The sequence below is a fragment of the Vicia villosa genome, linkage group LG3, assembly GCF_029867415.1.
Source record: "Vicia villosa cultivar HV-30 ecotype Madison, WI linkage group LG3, Vvil1.0, whole genome shotgun sequence".
Lineage (NCBI taxonomy): Eukaryota > Viridiplantae > Streptophyta > Magnoliopsida > Fabales > Fabaceae > Vicia > Vicia villosa.
Genome location: NC_081182.1, coordinates 1,547,795 through 1,569,609, shown reverse-complemented (window position 1 = coordinate 1,569,609; position 21,815 = coordinate 1,547,795). Strand labels below are relative to the sequence as shown.

General features: G+C 33.4%; 2 protein-coding genes across 2 annotated transcripts; both read right to left on the bottom strand.

The window, feature by feature from the left end:
* Positions 1 to 7,600: 7,600 nt before the first annotated feature.
* Positions 7,601 to 8,210, bottom strand: LOC131654735 (uncharacterized). Its single transcript, XM_058924677.1, has one exon. It carries the CDS (start codon positions 8,139 to 8,141, stop codon positions 7,806 to 7,808), a length of 336 nt encoding a protein of 111 aa, XP_058780660.1. The 5' UTR covers positions 8,142 to 8,210; the 3' UTR covers positions 7,601 to 7,805.
* A 7,567-nt stretch (positions 8,211 to 15,777) lies between these two features.
* On the bottom strand, positions 15,778 to 19,344 carry LOC131654733 (uncharacterized). The gene is made up of 2 exons (XM_058924676.1): positions 19,093 to 19,344; positions 15,778 to 16,602 (listed from the first exon to the last, which is right to left on the bottom strand). The coding sequence occupies exons 1-2, from the start codon at positions 19,258 to 19,260 to the stop codon at positions 16,078 to 16,080; spliced, it is 693 nt and encodes a 230-aa protein (XP_058780659.1). The 5' UTR covers positions 19,261 to 19,344; the 3' UTR covers positions 15,778 to 16,077.
* Between the last annotated feature and the right edge of the window lie 2,471 nt (positions 19,345 to 21,815).

Sequence of the window (21,815 nt, the reverse complement as noted above, 5' to 3'; positions counted from 1 at the left end):
TAGTATCTTGTTTGACCATATCTATTAAGACTTTAGAACTATGGTCGACCACCAATTTTGTAATTCTCTCGTGTCTAGTTAGTCCAATCCATGCAACATGTTCAACATCTAAGCACTGAAAGCATCATACATACCAATTTCCGACGCATAACCCCTCACCCAAATTCTTGAAGAATCTTTGAATAAGCCTCTGTAACCACCAATGGAAGTAAAACTCTTATAAGTGTTATCACAATTGTACTTAATCTAATTTCTATATGAACGTTACCAACAAATATGTCTGATCTCTAGTATAAACAGTCCAACTTTGTCCTAAACATAATTGTCATTCTCGATCTACTTTATCAAATGCATGATTGTTTCTATTTGGGTTTTTAGGACACTATAAGCCCTGTTTAAAAATGGTTTTGTTTCTCCACTTCCAAAAGTACCAACAAAATATTATAAAGAAGGACCTTCAGTGCAGTTTGTGAAAATTCGCAATACTCAATCTGAGGTTGTAAGCGACTCACTGCCCTATAAGAAAAATAGTAAAAATAAATCATTTTGTTATCAGAAACTAGTCTAATACAAAGTTGTGTTGCATGAGGGAAATCTCACAACACATGAACCAATGTCTCATCAGTGTCTGTAAACTAATGGAAATCAGCGAAAAAATTTGGATTCCTCTTGTGGTTCCTATAATTTGTTAAAAGTCTCTCATGTGCCATAAGCCAAGTAAATGTCTTCATTCAGGCTTTCCACTTTCAAAATTGTCGTGGTGGAAAAATTAATATTAAGTTATTGATTAACTTAACTCACAAAGCAAGAATCTCCACCGAATTTTATTATTTCCAAAGGAAAGGGAAAATATCGAAAAAACCCAACAAAAAAAGATTTGGATACGGAGGTTGGTTATGCAAGGGGAATGTATTAGCACCTCCCACATCTGTGGTACTCCACATGAACCTTTTGAAAATCTGTGTTTTTAGGCTAAAGGGTTAAAGTTTGCAAAAAGATTGATGAGATAGGAAAAAAAACTATTTTTATTTTTGTGTGTTCGGCAAGACGTCCCATCTTGTGCCTACATACCCCTTTTATGCAATAGATAAATCAGAGCATTTGTAGTTTTGCTCATAAAGAAACACAACACTTTGTTTGTTTATTTTTAATGGAAAAGACATTATGTCGCTTTCTAGTGGAAAACACCATTTGTCATCCACAAGTATGAGGGAGTGTGTATGCATCATCTTGATATGGAGAGCTTTACTTGGATTTAATCAACAAGCATGTCTCACATTGAAGTGGAAAATATCAACAACTGCAACCTCAACTCTTAGGAGCTTAGGGTTTGCATCACTGCAAGAACTAAACTAATGTTCCTCCTTTCTGAAAAGGTTTCAAAAGAAAAAAATTTACACAGACACAAAAGAAAGTTTGATGATGTTGGTATTTTTTATTTTTTTGAAAGGGTTTGAATTTGCTTAAGTGTTTTAGCATTTATTTAAGAAAAAGATTTGAAGATCACTTGACGAAGTCAAGGTTTATTAAGAAAAGGTTTGAAGTTTAAAAATAAGAAGATTTTGAAAAAAGAGAGAAGCTTTGAAAATTAAAGAATGGGGAAGAGATGAAGAGATTATATTAAAGCTTGAAATAAAAGGTCTCATTGTAAGGTAGCCAAAGAGAAATCATTTGTGTGTGTACAAGTGAAGTAAACACCAGATGGAGCAAGCATTTGACATTAATAAAAAATGAGCATTCCTTTTTCTTTGGACTTTAGCCACAAGAAGCAACAAGCAAGCAAGTAAAGCAATATGATCAAATGCATCTCAAGCCTCAGATGAAAGCCAAGACCACAAGTGTATCAGATGAACATTAGGATCTCAAAACATCAGATGAAATTCCAAGTTCAAAAGTTCAAGTGTTTATCAAGATAAGGGACAGGTTCTCAGATGCAAGTCCAAGGTCTAGATGAATAAAATTTTCAGATGAATCTCTAAACAAAGGGAAAGCATCCTAAGTCTAAGTCTAAAGTCCAAAGTCCATAAGCATGGGATAGTAACATCTAGTTCACACAAAATTATTAAGAGCTATTTTTAGGATTTTCTCATATTTAGATGTTTTTGGTCTTTTAATGGAAAAGAAAGTAAAAGCCCAAGGGGCGATACAAAAAGGCATAAAAGTAAAGAGCAAGAAATATAAAATGCTATGAATGTAAATGGCATAAAATAAAATGACATTAAAGTAAAGGCACAAAAGTAAAGAACATAAAATAAATTTTAGCACAATTATATGTCAATGATAGTATTAATGACCAATCAACTTATTCTGGACAATTTAGTGTCATGTTAAGCAATCATAAGTGCACTTATGTAGAAGTAACACTTATATGAGGTCGGTCAATAACAATTTATGTACCATACGTTTTAGAGAAATGATAGAAATTATTCTCCTAAAACAAGTAGCATAAGTCAAAACAAAATATAATGAGAGAATTGATCAAGCACTAAGGCAAAGGAGATGAGATTATTACTTCAACCCACTTTCTTAATGACACCTTGAGACAAACTTATCATCAGGTCAAAGTACTAAAAATGATCTAATGATCATTTAAAGATATATTTGAAATGATGAAAGTTCAGCAAGCATCAATCCAAAAGCCAATTAAACAAGATGAAACTTTAATCAACCAAAATTGACCAAGTAAACCAAAAGTCAGAAGCAAACAACCAATTAAAATCAAAAGAAAAAGAATAAAAGTTTTTTTTTTAAAGATTCTTAAATGAATTAAAAGGGAAATTAGATGGAAAATTCAAAACATATATAAATAATCAAATAAATGAACAAAAAAATTATGAAAAATTAAGAAAATGATGAGAAACAAGATCTAAAAAGTTGGATCTCAAAATATTTGAAAGTGATGGAGAAATAATTTGTTAAAAATGAATTAAAAAGAAAATAATAGAAAAATAACAAAAAAATATTTAAAATCTTTTTTAAAATCTAGAAAAAAAATAGATGAGTAGGAAAATATTTTTATGAAATTATAGAAAAAATTTGGGGTCAAAAAGGTTAAGGGAGCTATTTTTAATCAATTTTTAAAAGAAAAAGAATTAAAATAGAAAAAGAAAATAAAAATGCTACGGCAAATGTTCATCTTCAACCTCCAGCCATTTGATTTTTACAGAACATTAAACTAGTTGTTTTAAGCTTAAACTCCACATATTTTAGCTTCAACTAACATCATCGTTCATGTCTCTTCACTTATGGCCCATAGAAAAAAAAACATAAAAAAAACATAATAAAAAATTCTAAGGAATGTGATCTCATTACTTTCATCAATTAAAACGATCATCCTTAAACCATTTTTTTAGGAGAGTCAAAAGAATGAAGAACTAATTATCGTTCAAAGTAAGATTATAATTATTTAGTCAATCTACACATTGATTTCCTTTGCATAAGTGATAATTGAATTTGGTGTGTCAATCCTTTTAGGCACTTGTCTAATTCTACATACTATGGTTTAAAAATTATGCTAGTCGATAGTTTCTTGTTTGGCCATTAGGCATGACAAATAAACCCGCCTCCGCCAGGCCCTGCCCCAAAATTAGCGGGAAAAACCCAGTTTAACCGGGGCGGTTGCAGGGAAAACCCAATTTTTATTTATGGGTGCAAGGTGGGTGATGCTAATACCCGCCCTGCACCCGCACCCGCCAACTAAATTTAATTTATTTTTCATAGTTTTATTACTCATATACACTTTTTAATGTTGTAATATCATGTTTATTAGAATTTTTTTTGAAAATACAATTTAAATAAAAATATCAAACATAAAAAATACTTTTAAAATAATCAATTATTTAGTTTAATTATTGACTTTTATTTTTATTAAAAAAATTAAAATTTTATTTGGACGGGTGCGGGAAAACCTGTTTCTTGTTCGGTGTGAGGGCAGAGGAAACAAATATTAGCGCCGATCGGGTTTGGAAGCAGGGGCGAGTCTGGGTGGTGGATGCGGGTCTAGGTGTGCTTAAACCCGCCCCCCGATCCGCCCTGTTGCCATCCCCATTGGCCATATCTTTTAAGACTTTAGAATCATCGTCGACCACCAATTTTGTAATTCTATCATGTCTAGTTAGTCTAATCCATGCAACATTTTCAACATCTAAGCAGTGAAAGCATCACACTTACTGTTGTTTGCGGTAAAGTAGCAAGCAAAATATTGAAAGCATTTCTGGTTTTATCGTATTCATAGGGATCAGTGCAAGGGAAAGAATGTTGTTCGATAGTCTTTTTGTTTATAAGCTTGGTTTTGAATGGTTTAAAACATTAAATTGTGCAAAAAGTAAAATATGAACATGTAAAAAAACATTCTTTGGAGAGGAGGGCATTCGTCAGGATTGAATTTCATCTACCCGTCAAATATTTAAACCTATTGATCATTTGTACGCAACTTAAATCATTCGTCAATATCATCAAGTATCGCTCACAATCATGTTATGTCTAACGCAAAATTGAAAGAGCAAATGTATTGTCTCAGAGACGATGTCGCGCCCTGTAGCTTTTTCGGCCATGTAGCTTTTTCTTCTATTTCTATTTATTTGGCTTCTATGATGTAATTTTTGATACATTTTGTATGTTGTAATTTTTTATACATCTTGTGTCAATCAATCGTATACTCATTTATACTTGAATTGGGTTTTTACTCTATATTAAATTATTTTTTCTTTCAAAATAATATTTTAATTGGATGCTTTTAATTTTTAATTTCTTTTTCTTCCTTTAGTTAGGGTAAAAAATTCTCCATTATTTAATTTTGGTTGTTGAATTATTTTTATGAATTTTGAAAATTAAGAAACCAATTTCAAAATATGAAAGATACCATTATATAAATTTTCTTAATTTATAGACTAAATTGATCATTTTTAAACTTTACCAGAAAAATTTACATTTAATAGATAAAAGAAAGAATTTTAAATTCTTAATTTTTAATTATGTATGAAATTTCTTAAAAATTTTAAATATGTTATTAAAACGATGACATTTAGTATAAGAATTAAATTTTCCTTTAAAAATGTATTATCTCAAAAATATTATTTCATTTAAAATTCAAAGACACTCTAAAAGTATCGGTTAGAAAACTTTTATCTTAAAAAAAGATCAAGGAAGTTCACATATGAAATGATAAAATTAATGGCAAACTCTAATATGCGGTTTTGTGTCATGGACTGGTTTGATGACAGAATATCTAAAAATATTTTGATGTTTAATGAGAATTGAAAATTGAAAATGAGTCATAGTTAGAATTAAAATAGGGTATACTTGAATTTAAAATTTTTGTTAAGCCTTATAGTAGCTTTATAAAATCTGAATTCCTAAAACCCTAGACATGTTCAGGAAACAAATATTATCATATCTCTTCCCACCTTGGCGGGACATTTGAATCTTTTGTTGTTGTTTGAAACACTCTCCTTATTGAGCTTTATAAAATGGACATCAGTTTTAACCAGAACAACTTCCTTTTTTTTAAACCTTAATATCAAATTCTTAAAAAAATAAAATTAATCTATAGACAAAAATGACAAATAGACCTCAATGAAAGGTTTGGAATACAGATAGTATCATATATACACCACACTGAATATGGATCCGTCATTTGTACACCAGCAAATTTTATATAATTTTAGTATAACTTAGTATGGATCCGGTCGGAAAAGATTACAATGAATAACAAAGTTCTCAAAAAATTTAACAATGATATATGCTCACAAGTGATTTCAAATACAAAATATCTGGATGAGTTGTATCAAACTTGGTTTAGCAACAAAATCACATAAAAGCCACAGTAATTAGCAAAACATACTAATTAATCTAGATTAAATACGCAAAATATATTATGATATTTTCTCAAAACTGGGCAGAGGTAATAAAGTTGGAACATTCATATTTGAAGAGCTCATCATAAAGAGCAAAAACCTCTTAGTCATGTAGTTGCATTCTAATATTCTTTTCACCATATTTCTCTCCCAACTAAGAGCTCACACTTCCATCAACAAGACTGCTTTGGTAGCAGAGTGAAAGATTGACAGCAAAGCATACATCTATTCATTCTTCAATTTCTGATGATATACCTTTTGTATTAAAGTGTACAATATGATTTTGTTGAATTCACAATTTGCATGCGCCGCAGCAAGTGTCGCAATTATCTGCCTATCTTCATTATTCTTTTTACTTTCATGTGTCTTGCATCGCCGCGGTGCTCTTTCTTGTGTGTGCAGAAATTGAATTAATCAATGGGAAAGAAATAGAAGGAGATGAGAAGTGATAAATGAACGCATAGCATCAAAATATTCTTAAGACAAAAGGGCACATTGTAGCTTGGAGTGGAAAAACAAGAACAAAATGTACTTGTGCAACTCGGTGCTATGCAACAAGCTTGAAGACCTCAAAGAAAACTTCATGAAAACTCACTCTATTTCAATACTTGGGACTTGGCTCTTTTGAACAAATCAACCAAAACATAAATTTCCCATTATTTCATCAAATTTCTAGAAGAAAAAAAAAAAACAACCGCGACAAAGAACACAAAGTGATAAACAAAATTATGTATGAGAAGTCAAGGGTGACGTTTACTGTAGCGACCTGCACATACAGGCACATGGAAGGTGACTATTTGGAAGTGCATAGAACAAGGTTGAGAAAACGAGTCACAATGGAAACATGATTGAAACTGGAGCACAATTGTGTTAAAAAAATTTATGGTTTTGAATATAAAAAATTGACATGTAACATGATCATAAATAAGTGAATAATTTAATAGATAGAATTGAACCAAACCCAAGAACACTTGAATGAGATTATAAGAGATCTCTTTCAGCTTAACCAGAGGTCCTTGGTTTGATGTCGGCCCTGGACATGCAGCAGCCTTAGATTCTCTGATGCATGCCCATGATCAAGATCAAATCTTGGTTAAGCTAAAAGAGATATCTTACCATGTCATCAAGTGTTTTTGGGTATGAATTACATAATTTTACTTTTAAAAGGATTTGGATTGGCATTTATAATCTTTAAAATGTCAGGGTTTGAAAAAATGCCTTGAAATTTTTCCCAAAAACCCCTAATAGCTTTTGGGATAGTAGTTCTGGGCCACAATATTGGGCGCTACACCCGCTATTGTTGGTGGTGGCTCGCAGGACATAAGTGTTGTGCTGAACCCTACCACCGCTACGATATTCTGCTATATAGCGCACTACCAACAACATAGTTTCAGGAACCATTAAGAGAAAACACCTTAAAAAGACACCAGCTCGTGAAATATAATCCTACAATAGAGATGCTACACCTTCAAATTCCTAAGTTACTAGAATATTTGCTCATTTCTAATGAATCTTAAACCCTCAATTGTAATTCATAACCTAAAATCCCAAACAGATCAGAGACAGAAATCTCACTCCATGCTTGCATATTGCAAGCTAAAAAGCTATAAAACAACTCACATTGAACCCTACCAATATATTTTTGTGTGCATTTACACAATCACGGCTTGAAATGAATAGAGAAGATCGTTAATCAGGCAAAGCTGCCTCAAGTAAATAAGTGGTTTAGTTGGTAGATACGTGGCTGGTGTAAACACCTTGCTAAATCATATCAATATATCACAAATTTGTTCAACATTCTTCAAGAATCACAAACCAGTAATTTATTCTAGAGATCATACAAATAACAAATTGATTTGTTCCAACCTCAGTTACATATATTGAATGAGAAATACACAAATATTACTTATATTATGATATTTAATGGTAATGGTAAATTGAAGAAAAATATCAAAAATCAGAACATCGACCATTGCGTTCCCAATCGCCATACCTTGTGGGTTCAGGCCCTTTGGGTCCACCGACCTCGCCCGTTTCTTTGTTCAGATCAAGTTCGTCGCTGTCGTCTTCTTCTTCTTCTTGTTCCTTTTGGCTTTGTTTGAGAGATTCTGGCGCCGGTGTCTGTGGTTGATCCCTAACGGTGGTGTTGGTATGGGGCTGAGACGAGGAGGAGAAGAGGAGACGAGTCACTGAGTTGGAGACGGAACGAGTTAGGTGTTCGGATCCGGTGCGGAGGAGAGTAGGGTTGGATGCGGTGGAGAGCAAGCGAGGGAAAGAGGTTGTCATTTTGCGTTTGGGGATGGCGTTAGGCAAATGTTGGAAGAGCGACCTGAAAATTCGGACTGCAAAATGAAAACCTTTTCTTTTTTTATATTAAAAAAAATTAAATAATGGAAATAAAAATAAAAAAAAAAGAGAGAGAGAGATAAATGAATTTAAATAAGTAAAATGCTGGCGACACTATTTTTAACAGTCTCTAAGATTTTTTTTGTTGGGTGAAGCACATTGAATATTGAAGAAAATATTAAAAAGACAATGTTTCTCATCTTTAAATAAAAATATGAGTTAAAAACACTTTGTTTACTTCTTTCTTACCTGTAATAAATCAAATACATTAACTTTTTAAATCTAAAATATCTATTATAAAAAGATTAAATAGAAGAAGATAAAATTGTAATAAATTAGATAAGTGGAGCCGATAAAATTGGAAAATTAAAATATTCAATCACATTAAAAAATTTGATGCGATCAAAGTCTTACATAGACTTTGTTACGTATATAGAGTTTTATTATGAATAATTTAACATCTTTGTAGTTTATATAAAAATATGCACCAATTAAATTTGCATAAACTCTTAATATTGAAAGCATTTTATTTACTTTTTTTTCCATGATATTAGAGCACAATTCTAATTTGAAAGAGAAATTGGAGAAGAAAATACCTCCAAACCCGAAACAAAGAATACATAGGCATATCATCTAAGCAAGTCTAATAATTCTGGAAATTCACTCGTGTTAATAAACTACTTTGTGGAGAAAATTACCACATGTGGGCAAGATCGATTAAGACAACCTTACATGCAAAGACAAACTATGTTTTATTGATGGAATCATCAACTAAATCTAAAGAATACCATGACTGGGAAAAAAACAGATTTAATGGTGATAATGTTGTTGATCAATGTGATAAAATAAAATCTACACAATACCATCTCACATGCTTCAACAACTCGAGATGTGTGGATCAATCTTGAAGAGCGCTTTCAAGCCAAAACACCACAATTCACCTGTTATGGAGAAATTTATGTTTGATGCATAAACAATCAAACACAACGGTAGCAAATTACTACACACAATTCAAGAGTCTTGTTGATGAGTTGAGTAAATTACAACCCTTACCCAAATAGAATTGTGGCGCCGCCGAAGAATTAACTCAAAGAGAAGAAGAACAACAAGTTCACATAAACTGTATCAACACATCTCATGGATATAACTCCCATTATAGTCAATAAAGGAAAGAAAATATGACATGTTTTTCGAGAAAGAACCTAATTATGAACACTTTAGAGTCTTTGGATGCTTGTGTTGCATGAAAAGTCCATCAAAGAAACCTGAAAAATTTAGAGAAAGAGTAGGAAAATGCATATTTGATGGTTATCCTCAAATACAAAAAGGATGGAGAATATATAATCAAAAAACACACACACATACACTTACATATACCACATTAAGGGATGTTGTATTTCATTAACATATATTTCCATATGCCTTGAGACAATATGATACAACCAAGTATTGAGAATCGTACAAAACTACATACATATCAAAATCAAGTAGAAGAATCAACATATTTATTTGATCAAGGAGAAACTGAAGATCCTTCAGTGGAGGAAGAGTTAATCCATACTCTCAGTCTTTAAGAAGAACATAATGTTTTCCACAATAATGAAATCCATTCAAATTACAATGATGAAGAGATACACATTTATGAAATAGAAAAGGATCCGTTGAACCATGAACTAACATAATTGAAGAAGAGGATTTTGCGAGAAAGAGGTTTAGAAAGTGAAGCGGAAGTCAAAATTGAGGGGGGTTATAATTACCTCCTAGAAATAGACAGCCTTATGTTTGTTTGATGGATCATTATTGATATGCTATAAACCCCAAACGCACTTTATCAAAGAGCAATTCCTTTTCATGTATGAGTTATCTTATTTCAAAAAATTTAAGTTATGATCGATTTTATCCAAAACATCAAGCATACCTTGAAACCATCACCAATAATGAAGTTCTAAAAGCATATCCACAAGAAGTAAAATACGACATGAGCCACATAATAACTTAAAGCCTTGGAAGATAATGAAACTTGGGAATAAACTCATTTACCTTTAAGGAGAAATTTGGTAAGTTGCAAATAGGTATATAAGATTAAGTATAAAGCTACATGAGAGATTGAGAAATACAAATCTCGATTAAAATCAAAAGGATTCACACGAGTAGAAGGTGAAGACTTTAACGAGACATTTGCTCATGTAGCAAAAATGGTTGCATTTAGGTGTTTACTAACTATTGCATTAGCAAAAGGGTGAAAGCTTCATCAAATGAACATTAGAAACACATTCTTACATGAAGAACTCAGTGAAGAAGTGTAAATGAGTCCATCTAAAGGATACAAAGTTCCTAATAAAAGCATGGTTTGTCGCCTAAAGAAGCCCCTTTATGGTATAAAACAAGCTTCTAGGAATTGGTACTTTAAACTTTTCATGTCCTTGCTCAATTATGGTTTTAAAGAAAGCCAAGCATATAATAGCCTTTTTAGCTATGAGTGTGAATCCAATTTTATTGCAGTATTAATTCATGTGGTTAATTTGGTCATAGCTAACAGTAAATCAACTGCTCTTATCAAATTCAAACAATATCTTAGTAAATGAAGGATCTAGGAGATTTGGGGTATTTTATTAGTTTAGAATTGGCTCAAGAATTTTAAGATTATTCATTTGTCAAAGTAAATATACTTAGGACTTTGGCATGCTTGGTTGTAAGCCATCTCCTTTTCCAATGGAACAAAATCACAAACTAAACTGTAGCTAACAAACAACATTTTTTAGAACTATCAAGATATCAAAGATTAGTGGAACACCTTATTTACCTCACAATTACAAGACCACCTATTCATTTAATATTATAAGCCAATTTATGCAAATCCCATTTCAATATTTTTGTGATGCAGCCATGAGAGTCTTGAGATGCGTGAAATCTTCTCTCGGTCAAGGCATAATCCTACCCAAGGATAATGATTTAAAATGAGTTGGTTACTGCGACTCGAATAGGGTGTCATGTCCTATTACTATAATATTTGTATTAAGATATTTGGTGAAACTTGGGAATGCAATTTCAAAATCCTCGAGTGAGGCAGAGTATCATGCAACAACTGAAATACTATGGTTACGTAATGTACTAGTGAAAAAGTACACCCCCTGCAAGAACAGGGAGACTCAGAGCCCTTAGTATGTTTATAACACGTTTTGATGATGAGGGCTTACCCACAGTGGCAGAAGCCATATACGGTGGTGTTTTGAAGTTATTTATGAGACATGATCATGTGAGGTCAAAGGCTCTACTGATGACCAGTGATGCTTGATAGCAAGTGTACACTCACGATGGTCATGTTTTAAAATGTTAATAAGGTTGTGCTCTTTAGGGTGTTAAGATTGTGTATTTCTTAGGGTCTGTCTCATCTCCTTGAGAAGAGATATATTTATAGAGGTCTTTAGGACTTAGGATTTGAGTCACTCCTACTGGAGTTAACTGATCCCTTCTTATTCCAGGGAGTTATTGACCACCTATATTTTAGGAGTTAATGAAGACTCATTCTTTCTTGGATCACACATTAATTGGGTTGGCATGGTAGTGGTTCCTAGAACAACATCCACATGTATGACTCCTAAAGAGTTGGATAAAACCATGTCATGAGGTTTAAAGTCAGTGTCATATTTTCCAATCTTCCTTATTAAGGATATTGGCATTAGGTTAATTGTCGCCCCTCCAGCCACTAAGAATTTATTAATCTCCACATTCTCAACCTTAGCCCATATGCAAAGGGACTTCAGGTGTTGTTTCATTCCTAAATCAAACCTTTCAAACACGACCTTGTATTCATCTAAAGAACCATAATTTATGATGTAGTAACACAAAGGCTTATGGTTTGTTGATTCTTTAGCAAGTCCATCATCCTCTTCAGTCACCTCAGTGACCATATCATATTCAATGGACAGGGCCGGCCCAAGGGCCAAACTACCCAAGCTAGGGCTTTAGGCCTAAAAAAATTGGAGAATTTCTTTGGCCACCTCCCAACCTTCTAGCTCACCTCTGGTGAAAAATCCAGAATACCCCTGACTTCGGAAATGAACTTCCGAAATGCAAGAAAAAGGTGTTTTCGGAGATGCATCTCCGAAAGCGCCTTTTTTTTTAAAAAAATTGACTTATTTCGGAAATGCACTTCCGAAAACACCATTTCGGAAGTTCATTTCCGAAATACTGCGCGTTTTGCAGATTAAGCAAAACAGCCCCCTCCCCCTAATCATTTACCCTAATCTTCTTCCAAACTCACACCCCAAGAGATTTTTGTGCAAACCAGTTCCAAGCTACCTCAAAGGCTCCAACTACTTGCTCTATTACATTCAAAAGTCCTCAAATCCATTCAATCGGTAAGCATTTTGATTTTAAGATCTATGATTAAAATGTATATTAGGGTGTTTACAAATAGCAAAAAATGTATTAGGTTAGGTTTATACTGATATTTAGGATGTTTAGAATGTGTAGACATAGGTTTGATGTTTGGTTTTGGGGTCTGCCATGGGAGTTGCAGAAAACTCCATCGCAGGGGTGTTTCGGAAGTTCATTTCCGAAAACACCTCCATCCCAGTTTTCGGAAATGAACTTCCGAACTGTATCAGAATTTCAATTATTTTTGTTTCTTCTTTTGTCTCGCATATTAATCGATTTCAATTGTTTACAGGAACATGTCAGGCAACCAACCAACACGCATCAGACAGGGGAGAGAGTCTCAGACTGCGTCGGCTAGACGCGAGCGGGCGGCGGCGCAGCTGGCGTCGACCCAGGAACGGGGGCAGGGTCGGGGACGCCGTGTGCGAGTTCCCGTGGACGTGGGAGAGGGTACATCTGCTTCAGGATCTAGGAGTCGGCTGGCTCGGGTATCTTCTTCCCGCCAGCGAGAGGAGGAGGAGGAGGAGGAGGTGCCAGTGCCATACCACGAGCCGGAGGGTGTACCGGATGTTGACCCTCCAGCCGGGGAGGAGGATGAGCAGGAGGATGGCTATCCGGGAGGGCCCTTTGACACTTCCGTGCTGATTCACTACCACGATCACGTCGCTCGGCGGATCTGGGAGGGAGAGGTATTTTTTTAATTTAACCGTTTATTTGTCACCATTTTTTATAATCTAACCGTTTATTTGTCGCTTATTTAATATATGTCCGCTTATTTAATATATGTCGCTTATTTGTTTTTTTTTTGGTAACAGGAGAGAGAGCCGCTGAAAATGGTCAACCACGCCCGCAAGATTTTCGGTCTGTTTAAACCAGCAGATGAGTGGTTTAACGACCATGTGCGAGGTTCAGGGCTCAGCGGGCTCTGCATGACGGGGTACACCACGATCAGCACCGGCATGCAGGGGGCATTTGTGGAGCGCTGGCACAAGGAGACGTCCTCTTTCCACTTGCCGGTTGGGGAGATGACGATCACCTTGCACGACGTGCAGTGTCTTCTCCACCTGCCGATTAAGGGGCCGCTGTTGACCCACTCCAAGATCCAGAGGGTGGAGGCCATTGAGTGGATGATGCTCTACTTGGGCATGGAGCACGAGGTTGCTCACTATGAGTGTGCCACGACTTCTGGGCCTCATGTCCGGTTCACCACACTGAGCACTTATTTTGAGCACCACCTGGACGCGGCTGCCGAGGCTGAGGGTGTGGGTAACGAGCTGTTCACAGAGTATCACCGCGGCTGCGCTCTTCGGTGCTGGTACATGCATGTGGTAGGCGCTGCATGCTTTGTGGATAAGAGTGCCAGGTACGTCGACGTGACCTACCTCCGCTACTTCATGGACCTGGATACCGTTCACCAGTGGAACTGGGGGGCAGCTACTCTGGCATATCTCTACCAGAAGCTGAATGAGGCCTCCAACTGGAGGATGAGGCAGTTGGTCGGATCCTGCACACTGCTTACGGTACGTTTTATTTTAATACATTATCGTATTTATTTATTTATTTATGTTTCGTATTTATTTTTAATACATTATCGTGTTTCTGTTTCAGAGCTGGATCATCTCCTACTTCTCCCGCATCCACGGCTTTCACATCGATCCTGCGTACGTGGACGTCATGCCCAGGGCCGCCAGATACGCTCTCCAGAGGGGGAACGATGCGGTGGGACCATACCGTCTGTACTTGGACCGCACGATGCACGACGACGTCACCTGGAGGCCGTTCGTCGACTACGCTCAGATTGTCCCCTTTGACGGCATTGCTCTATATTCAGGCTGGTTGGCATGCGGGACCGGCATCATGGTCCGGTATCTCCCTGAGCGGTGCATGCGTCAGTTCGGATTCGTGCAGCGGATACCCAGGTCACCCTTTGAGGCAGCTCCCGACACAGTGACCCGAGTGCAGCTCACTGCCATATGGGAGGACTGACAGCATCATGTGGTACCGCAGGAGTACCGTCTCACTCGGGTCACACAAGACTGGCACAGTGAGGAGGGGTACGTCACATGGTTCTATCGGGTGTCCCATCCTCTACTGAGACCCGACGTTCCCGGCGCTCCTAGGCCAGCACATGAGGAGATCCTGGAGAACCAGCAGGCCGAGGATGACCACGCCATTGATCTCCTGCCGATCTGCCAGCGGATAGAGATGCTTGGGCGGGACGCCTTGGATCGGGGTGTCGTTCTTCAGGGCGGTCCAGATGCAGTCGCCGTGATGGAGGCGATCGTCACTGATGCGGGCCGTGCGGCGGGGTACAGGCGGCAGAGGAGGGCTCAGGGTGAGAGGGTTAGGCACACCCAGTAGTGGTCGGGTTTATTTATTTTTTGTTTTCGGATTGTATATTGCGCACACTATTACTATTTGGTTCGGCTTGTATATATTATTTGGATTTTATTTATCGTATTAGTATTTTCTGTTTATCTGTTGCTTATTTTATTTGGCGTTTGCGTTTAATTAAAATGCGAGACTGTTTAAGAAATAACATAAAAAAAAAAACACAGTTTCTGCATAATTCGGAAATAAACTTCCGAATTCACCCATGAGGTGTTTTCGGAAGTTCATCTCCGAAGACACCCCCCATGAGGTGTTTTCGGAGATGAACTTCCGAATTATGGAAATTTTTTTTAAAAAAAAAGCGCTTCGGAAGTTCATTTCCGAAGTAGGGGTATTTTGGGATTTTCGCTGGGGGTGACCCCCATAGGGAGGTGGCTAAAGAAATTTTCAAAAATTGGGCTTAAAAAAGGCCTCAAATTTTTTTAATTTTTTTAATTTAGTTATAAAAAATATATTATGATACTTGAGTTACATATATTATTGTAGTTGAGTTGGTAAAATATAGGCTTCTTTTTCTTTTGGTCTTGAGTTCAACTCTTAGCAACCACAAAATTAATATTTTAAAATACATTTTAAAAGTCTCACTTTAAATTATATTTTAAAGGTCTCACTTTAAAATTTATTTTAGGCCTCTAAACGGGTTGGAGTAGCCCTATCAATGGAAGCTCACTTCTTTGAATATTGGATTCATCGATCAAAACTCTTCTGATAAAAATTAATTTCAAAAGTAAATTTAATGAGAGAGTTTATCTGCTATCATTTAATTTATAAATTATCCAAAATAAATTCAATGAGAGAGTTTATCTGCTATCATTTAATTTATAAATTATCCAAAATAAATTCATCCGCTATTTTTTTTATCAGTGTCCTATTTACCTTACACATAGAACTTAGGTGGCTCTATTAATAATACATGTTAGATAGATAGCATATCAAATACTATCATAGTGCAACCCAAGTTATTGAACACAGTAAATTTCTCATCTAAAATACTGTTACATGCTTACACTGAGAACATCACATACATACACCAAAGTTTCTAATCATTGAAATAAAGACCAACTTCAATTATTACTCAAAAGTTAAATAAAACACATTCATAACCTCAAACAAAATCCCTATTCTCATTTGGATCCATCTTCCCCTTAGTAACCACAAAGTCAAGGTTATAAAGCAAAGGAACCATAGTAAGAGAACACAGGAACACCAAAACAGGTCCAAAAATCCACAACAACATAGGAAGTGCCGAATAGAACAACCTGTTTCCAACCGTGTTTAGCATAAAACCTTTCTCCAACATCTCACTAACATAAGACGGTGTCGCCAAAGACATTGGATCCTGTGGCGTGTTGATTAGGATATTCACTTGGTTTATGAACCTTATGGATAGAGAGTGACAGAAGAATGAGAATAGGAAAATTGTTAGAAGTGTCACGTATTTAAGTGCTTCCATGAACTCTCCATGTGCTCCATAGACTGTGTCGTTGAGTGGCTTTTTGACACTGTAGGTGCTGCTTATGATTGCTGCTAAGCCTGAACAGAGAAGAATGGAGGTTGTGGCCATTAGGGTTGAGCCCATTAGTGTGTTCCTTAGTGTTTGAACAGCCAGGATGTTTTTCTTCTCATTGTCCTGTCAAAATATTTATCAATACTTTGTGTTATTACATTAGTATTTTTTTACGATGAAATAATTTATAATTCTTCTATATACATGATTTCATATATTAAAATAATTGAATAGTGAACTTATATCTTCATTATTTTTAAGAGTTTAATTTATATGCACTGATAGTGTAAAATCATTTTACACTGTCATCCAATAGAAAACTAACAAAGTGTCTTGTTATTAAAAGAATTTTTAATTTAAAGTGTTATTTATTCTAATACAAGGTTGTGATTGGTTGACAGTGTAAAGTGTATGAACCTTTTTCTCTATTTTTAAACATGTTTTGTCAAAACAAATCATGGTATATGTTGTATATCAAAATGAAGAGAATAAATATTATTAAATTAATTAACTAAAATACGTTTATATTCTCTTCTTTATCTAATAAGATACAAAATTAAAAATCGAGAGTGAAAAAACATAACTTTTTTATGGTTGGAATAAAATAGAGACATGATAATTAATAAGATAATATTATTTTACTATATTATATTTTTGAAACATATTACATAATATATATATATATATATATATATATATATATATATATATATATATATATATATATATATATATATATTACAATTATGAATAAATAAATAATTTTATATATGATATACATTTTAGTTACTATTAAAAAATATATTATATGTAATAAAAAATATTATTCAAACACAATTATAATAATATATTATAAGTGATTTTTTAAAATTTTGATATTCAATTTTTTTAATAAAATGATAAAATATTTAAAATAAAATTTTAAGAATAACTATTCCAAATAAATTTATATTTAAAATTTTATGAAAAATCTCTTTAAAATACTATAAAAATTATTTTAAAAAAGTGAAACAAACATACTCTTAATAGATAAAGCTAGTTGTTACTATGTGGAGGGCACGTACCCTCACTTAATGGTTGATTTGTTCTTGTGTCTAATATCTAATCATGAACCCATTCTATACATTTTTGTGGATGTTTATAATCCACTTTGCTAATTCAAGTTGCACTCCTACGAGGCGAGTCGGAGAGGTAAGGTTGATGGAATATGAGTAGGTCCATTTGGTCGACCACCACAACTCGTGATTTGGAAAATTCCTGTTGGGGATATGATATGATAGATTATGTTTTTCGTACATGATCAGATTTCATAGATTTGTATTAAAGTTACCTAAATAAATTGTTTGTTCACACTTCTAATGGACCACGTAATGCGAAAGTAGTGTGCGGAGAATCTATACTAATTCCATTCCTACAATTTTAGGTTTAAATTCTGCTGGTGAATCATTTTTAGATATGATATTCAACATCCAATTATTTAATAAACTAATTATGTTAATTTTGCAATATAAAAGTTAAGGGTGCTACAAACTTACCTAAATAAATTGTTTGTTCACACTCCTAATAGGTGTGAAGCATCTATACTAGCATATACTCACATGTATACTTATTCCATTCCTACAATTTTAGGTTTAAATTCGGCATGTGAATCATTTATTAGATATGATATTCAACATCCAATTATTTAATATAATATTTTTCCATATCAAATTAATTTTTTTGAATTAGTTTTCTAAGGGTTTTAGTACCAACAAAATCTTAGAATATCAAATATTTCTTCTTTTATATTTGTGAAACAATATTTTTATTTCTTTATCACCAAAATAATATTGTATTTTTTTATATATGTGTATAGTTTGGTCCAGTTTAATTTATTTTTGAAAAATTAATCTAAAACTCGACTTGATCCGAACTATTTTTTATTAAAGGAAATTCAAATTTATTTAATAATATTTAATTTTAGGTGATTTTTAATTTTTTTAACTGACTTATAAATTTTTAGTCAATCAATTTGAATTTAAACATCCATATTGTCTAAATCATAAAATATATTAAAATAAGCATTTCTAAGATTTAATAGACAAAATGTAAGTAAAATAATTAATTATAGCAAAATTTTCTATTTCAATATATTTTCATTATTTTTCAAGACATGTTAGTTATGCCTCGTCTAAATTATAAAAAGTAGAGAAAAATATTACTGACAGAAATTAAAATCTATCTATCTAATTCAATTAATACATATTAATTTATCTATCTTTCCGTTGTATTTCAATATATTATCATGTCAATAGAAATTATTAATTATTTTTAATAAATGCGGATTAGCATTGATCTCAGTCTTAATATAAAACATAGTACATCTTAAAATTAAAATAAATGAAAAATAAATTTTCTTAAATAAAATAATCACTTTTGAAAATTTTCATCTGTTTCTTACATCTGAAAAAATATATAAAATTGTTTCAAATAAGAAGATGTTTCAGAATAAAATCATTTTTTATAATTGATTTAAAAAAAAAAAAGATTTTTATCATAATAAACAAACATAAAATAATTCTTTTTTTAAATTACTAAAACAAGCTATATGTGTGTAGGTAGGTAGGTACATACCTTCATCATAGCAGCAACCCAATTCCTTCTACCATTAGCATTGATAGCAATGATAGTTGTATGAGGATGAGTTCGAACATTATACCACAACCAAACATGGTAACCAATGCTCATTAGAATTGCCAATGGAACCAATATTACATCCAAATAACACTTCTTCCATTCCATAATCTCTACGTGAGATCAACTAGATACTATCCTTATCTTAAGCAACCTCAGTGGAAGTTTGATATTCCAATAATTTGGTAGTGCCATGCTTGGTTTTTATACACATGAAGAAAGAATGAATGTGGACATGTTCGTATCTCTATTCAGTCTATATCATATACTTCATAAAGAAAGACCCTTGCTTTTTGAGATTTATTACAAACTTTATGATTATGCTTATTATGATACTACACGTGGGGTCTCTTTTGTCTGAATTCCTTTTTTTTTTTCATATTATTTTTTAGATAGGTTCTTTAATTACGTGTTAATTTGTATGATTATAGAAAATGGATGATTTGTAGTTAGTAATCACGTGGGGAGACTTGGCTAATTGTTATTGGAAAATAAAAAGTACTTTAATTAGTAATTTCAACTTGGTCACATATGCAATATAGATTATATATATAACCTAGTTGCATGCAAATATTAGTTACTAAAATCAATAAGACATAATTTTCTCTCTTTCTCAAATTCATGTAGGCAGTGTTAAATTATAAATTTGACTTTGTCTATTAGAATTGCATATGTATAATATTTATTGCAAATAGTAGAGATAAGTGTGAAGAATATTGTTTATATATTGAAGAACACTAGTGTCTCTCTTCTTGATTCTAAAGTGGATGATTCTTGTTATTGGTTTGTGAAAAGTGTAAATAATCACATTTGTTTCTGGTTGACTCTTGGGTTAGGTTCACATCCCTTAAAGAAATATTCCTTAGAATTTTTACTATTTCTAACCAACGTTAGATTGTAGGAGGACGAGATTTTAGTTTGGGATCTAAGATGAAAGGAATCTCTTTTTGTTTATGAACAAGAGATATGGTTGTCAACCTAATTTTTATTATTTAGGAATCATCTTCATCTTTAGTTAGTGATAATTTTAGGAGTTTGAAACCATATTGGATTTCTTAAATAGGAATTTTTCACATGTTACAAAAGACATAAAGGGAATAAAATCTGTATATTGCATTATCAAGTAATGTTGAGAATATATATACAAACGAGATAAGATCAAATGACACTAAGGTGTCAAAGTTTAATTTGACACCAAATCTCAACTGTTAATTGTATTCAATCAAACAGTCATATAAATAACCTATTTTTTAGGGGGAAAATAGGCTATATATATTTTTTATATTTTATTTCATTTAATACGACCGTTTGATCTATTATTTTAACGGTTGAGATTTGATGTCAAATTAAATTTTGACACCTTGGTGTCATTTGATCCTATCCCTATACAAATATAGTGTAACGGCTATATAAGGTTAGCATAAACCCAATACAAAGCAGACCCAATAAGAGAAAAACTTCATATTTTACAATAGTGGCGAAGGTTTTTTAAGGATGAAGTATTTTTGGTACCCTCGGCTTATCATGCCTTCGTGGAGAGGAGTTTCCCCACTAGTTTTTTTTCTCATAGAGCGAAAATGATTTTTATATTAATTTGGATAAGTTATGCTCCCTCTAAAATGGTTGTCGTCTCTTGGCAACTTTTGTGAGATAAAATTCCATCTTAAGAAAATTTGCTTAAGCTTAATTTTAGCTGATTTGAGTGGCCTCTTTTGTGTTGTGTGTAGGAGGTCGGTAAAGTTGGTTTCTCAATTGTTTGTGACCTTTGAGGTAGCGTCGTCTGTGTGATATAGGATCTTTAGGTGGTTGGGGTGGTTTTTGGGGATTCTTTGGTACCGCATGTCTCTTTTTGATGGTTCCAATCGATACAGTTTAATCAAACAATAGGAACTGCTACAGGTTCTAGGCAGAAAGTTTCTTCAAATTTGTAACTAGTATTTCTTTTACTTAACTTAATGTAATGAGATAATTAAGTCTAATATATGGACTATTTATCTATTTTCTTATGATATAAGATTTACTCTTAAAGGACTTGGAAAATTCAAGTTATGCGTGAAACAAGACAACTTATATAAGGCTGAAATTCGACTACACTTCTGATATAAAAACCAGAAAACTACTACTGTTGTAGCGCTCATAGACCCAATTTCCCCAATTCAGCAGATAGATTATCACGTTAGTTTTCCAACTCAACTGACCGCACCTCAAAGGTCTTACGAAACTCAAATTACGAATGAAACAAGTCGATCAATCCCCTTCTATGTTTTTATGCAATTTTTCCGAGTTTTCGGCGTTTTGAGATTTTTCTTACCATTTGAAACAGATTAAAAACTCACTAATCGAGTCCCAAACAGCCCCAAAAACACCTAAAAAATTATAGTAATTGAATCAAAAACATTTTTCACACTCAACATATAAATATTTCACATATACAACATCAAACTCATCATCAATCATCATGTTTTTTTATCAAATCTTCACACATGCATTTCAATATTCAAAATCTGAATTTAATCTTTTAATGTTGCAAATTAAAAAGGTGGAAGAATAGCTTCAGAATTGGACCACCATTCTTATATTCACACTAATAGTTAAATATTTTAATGTAAGTCCAACTCACTTGGTGCTGTTGTGATGGGAAAATTTAATTTTTAAGTGATTCG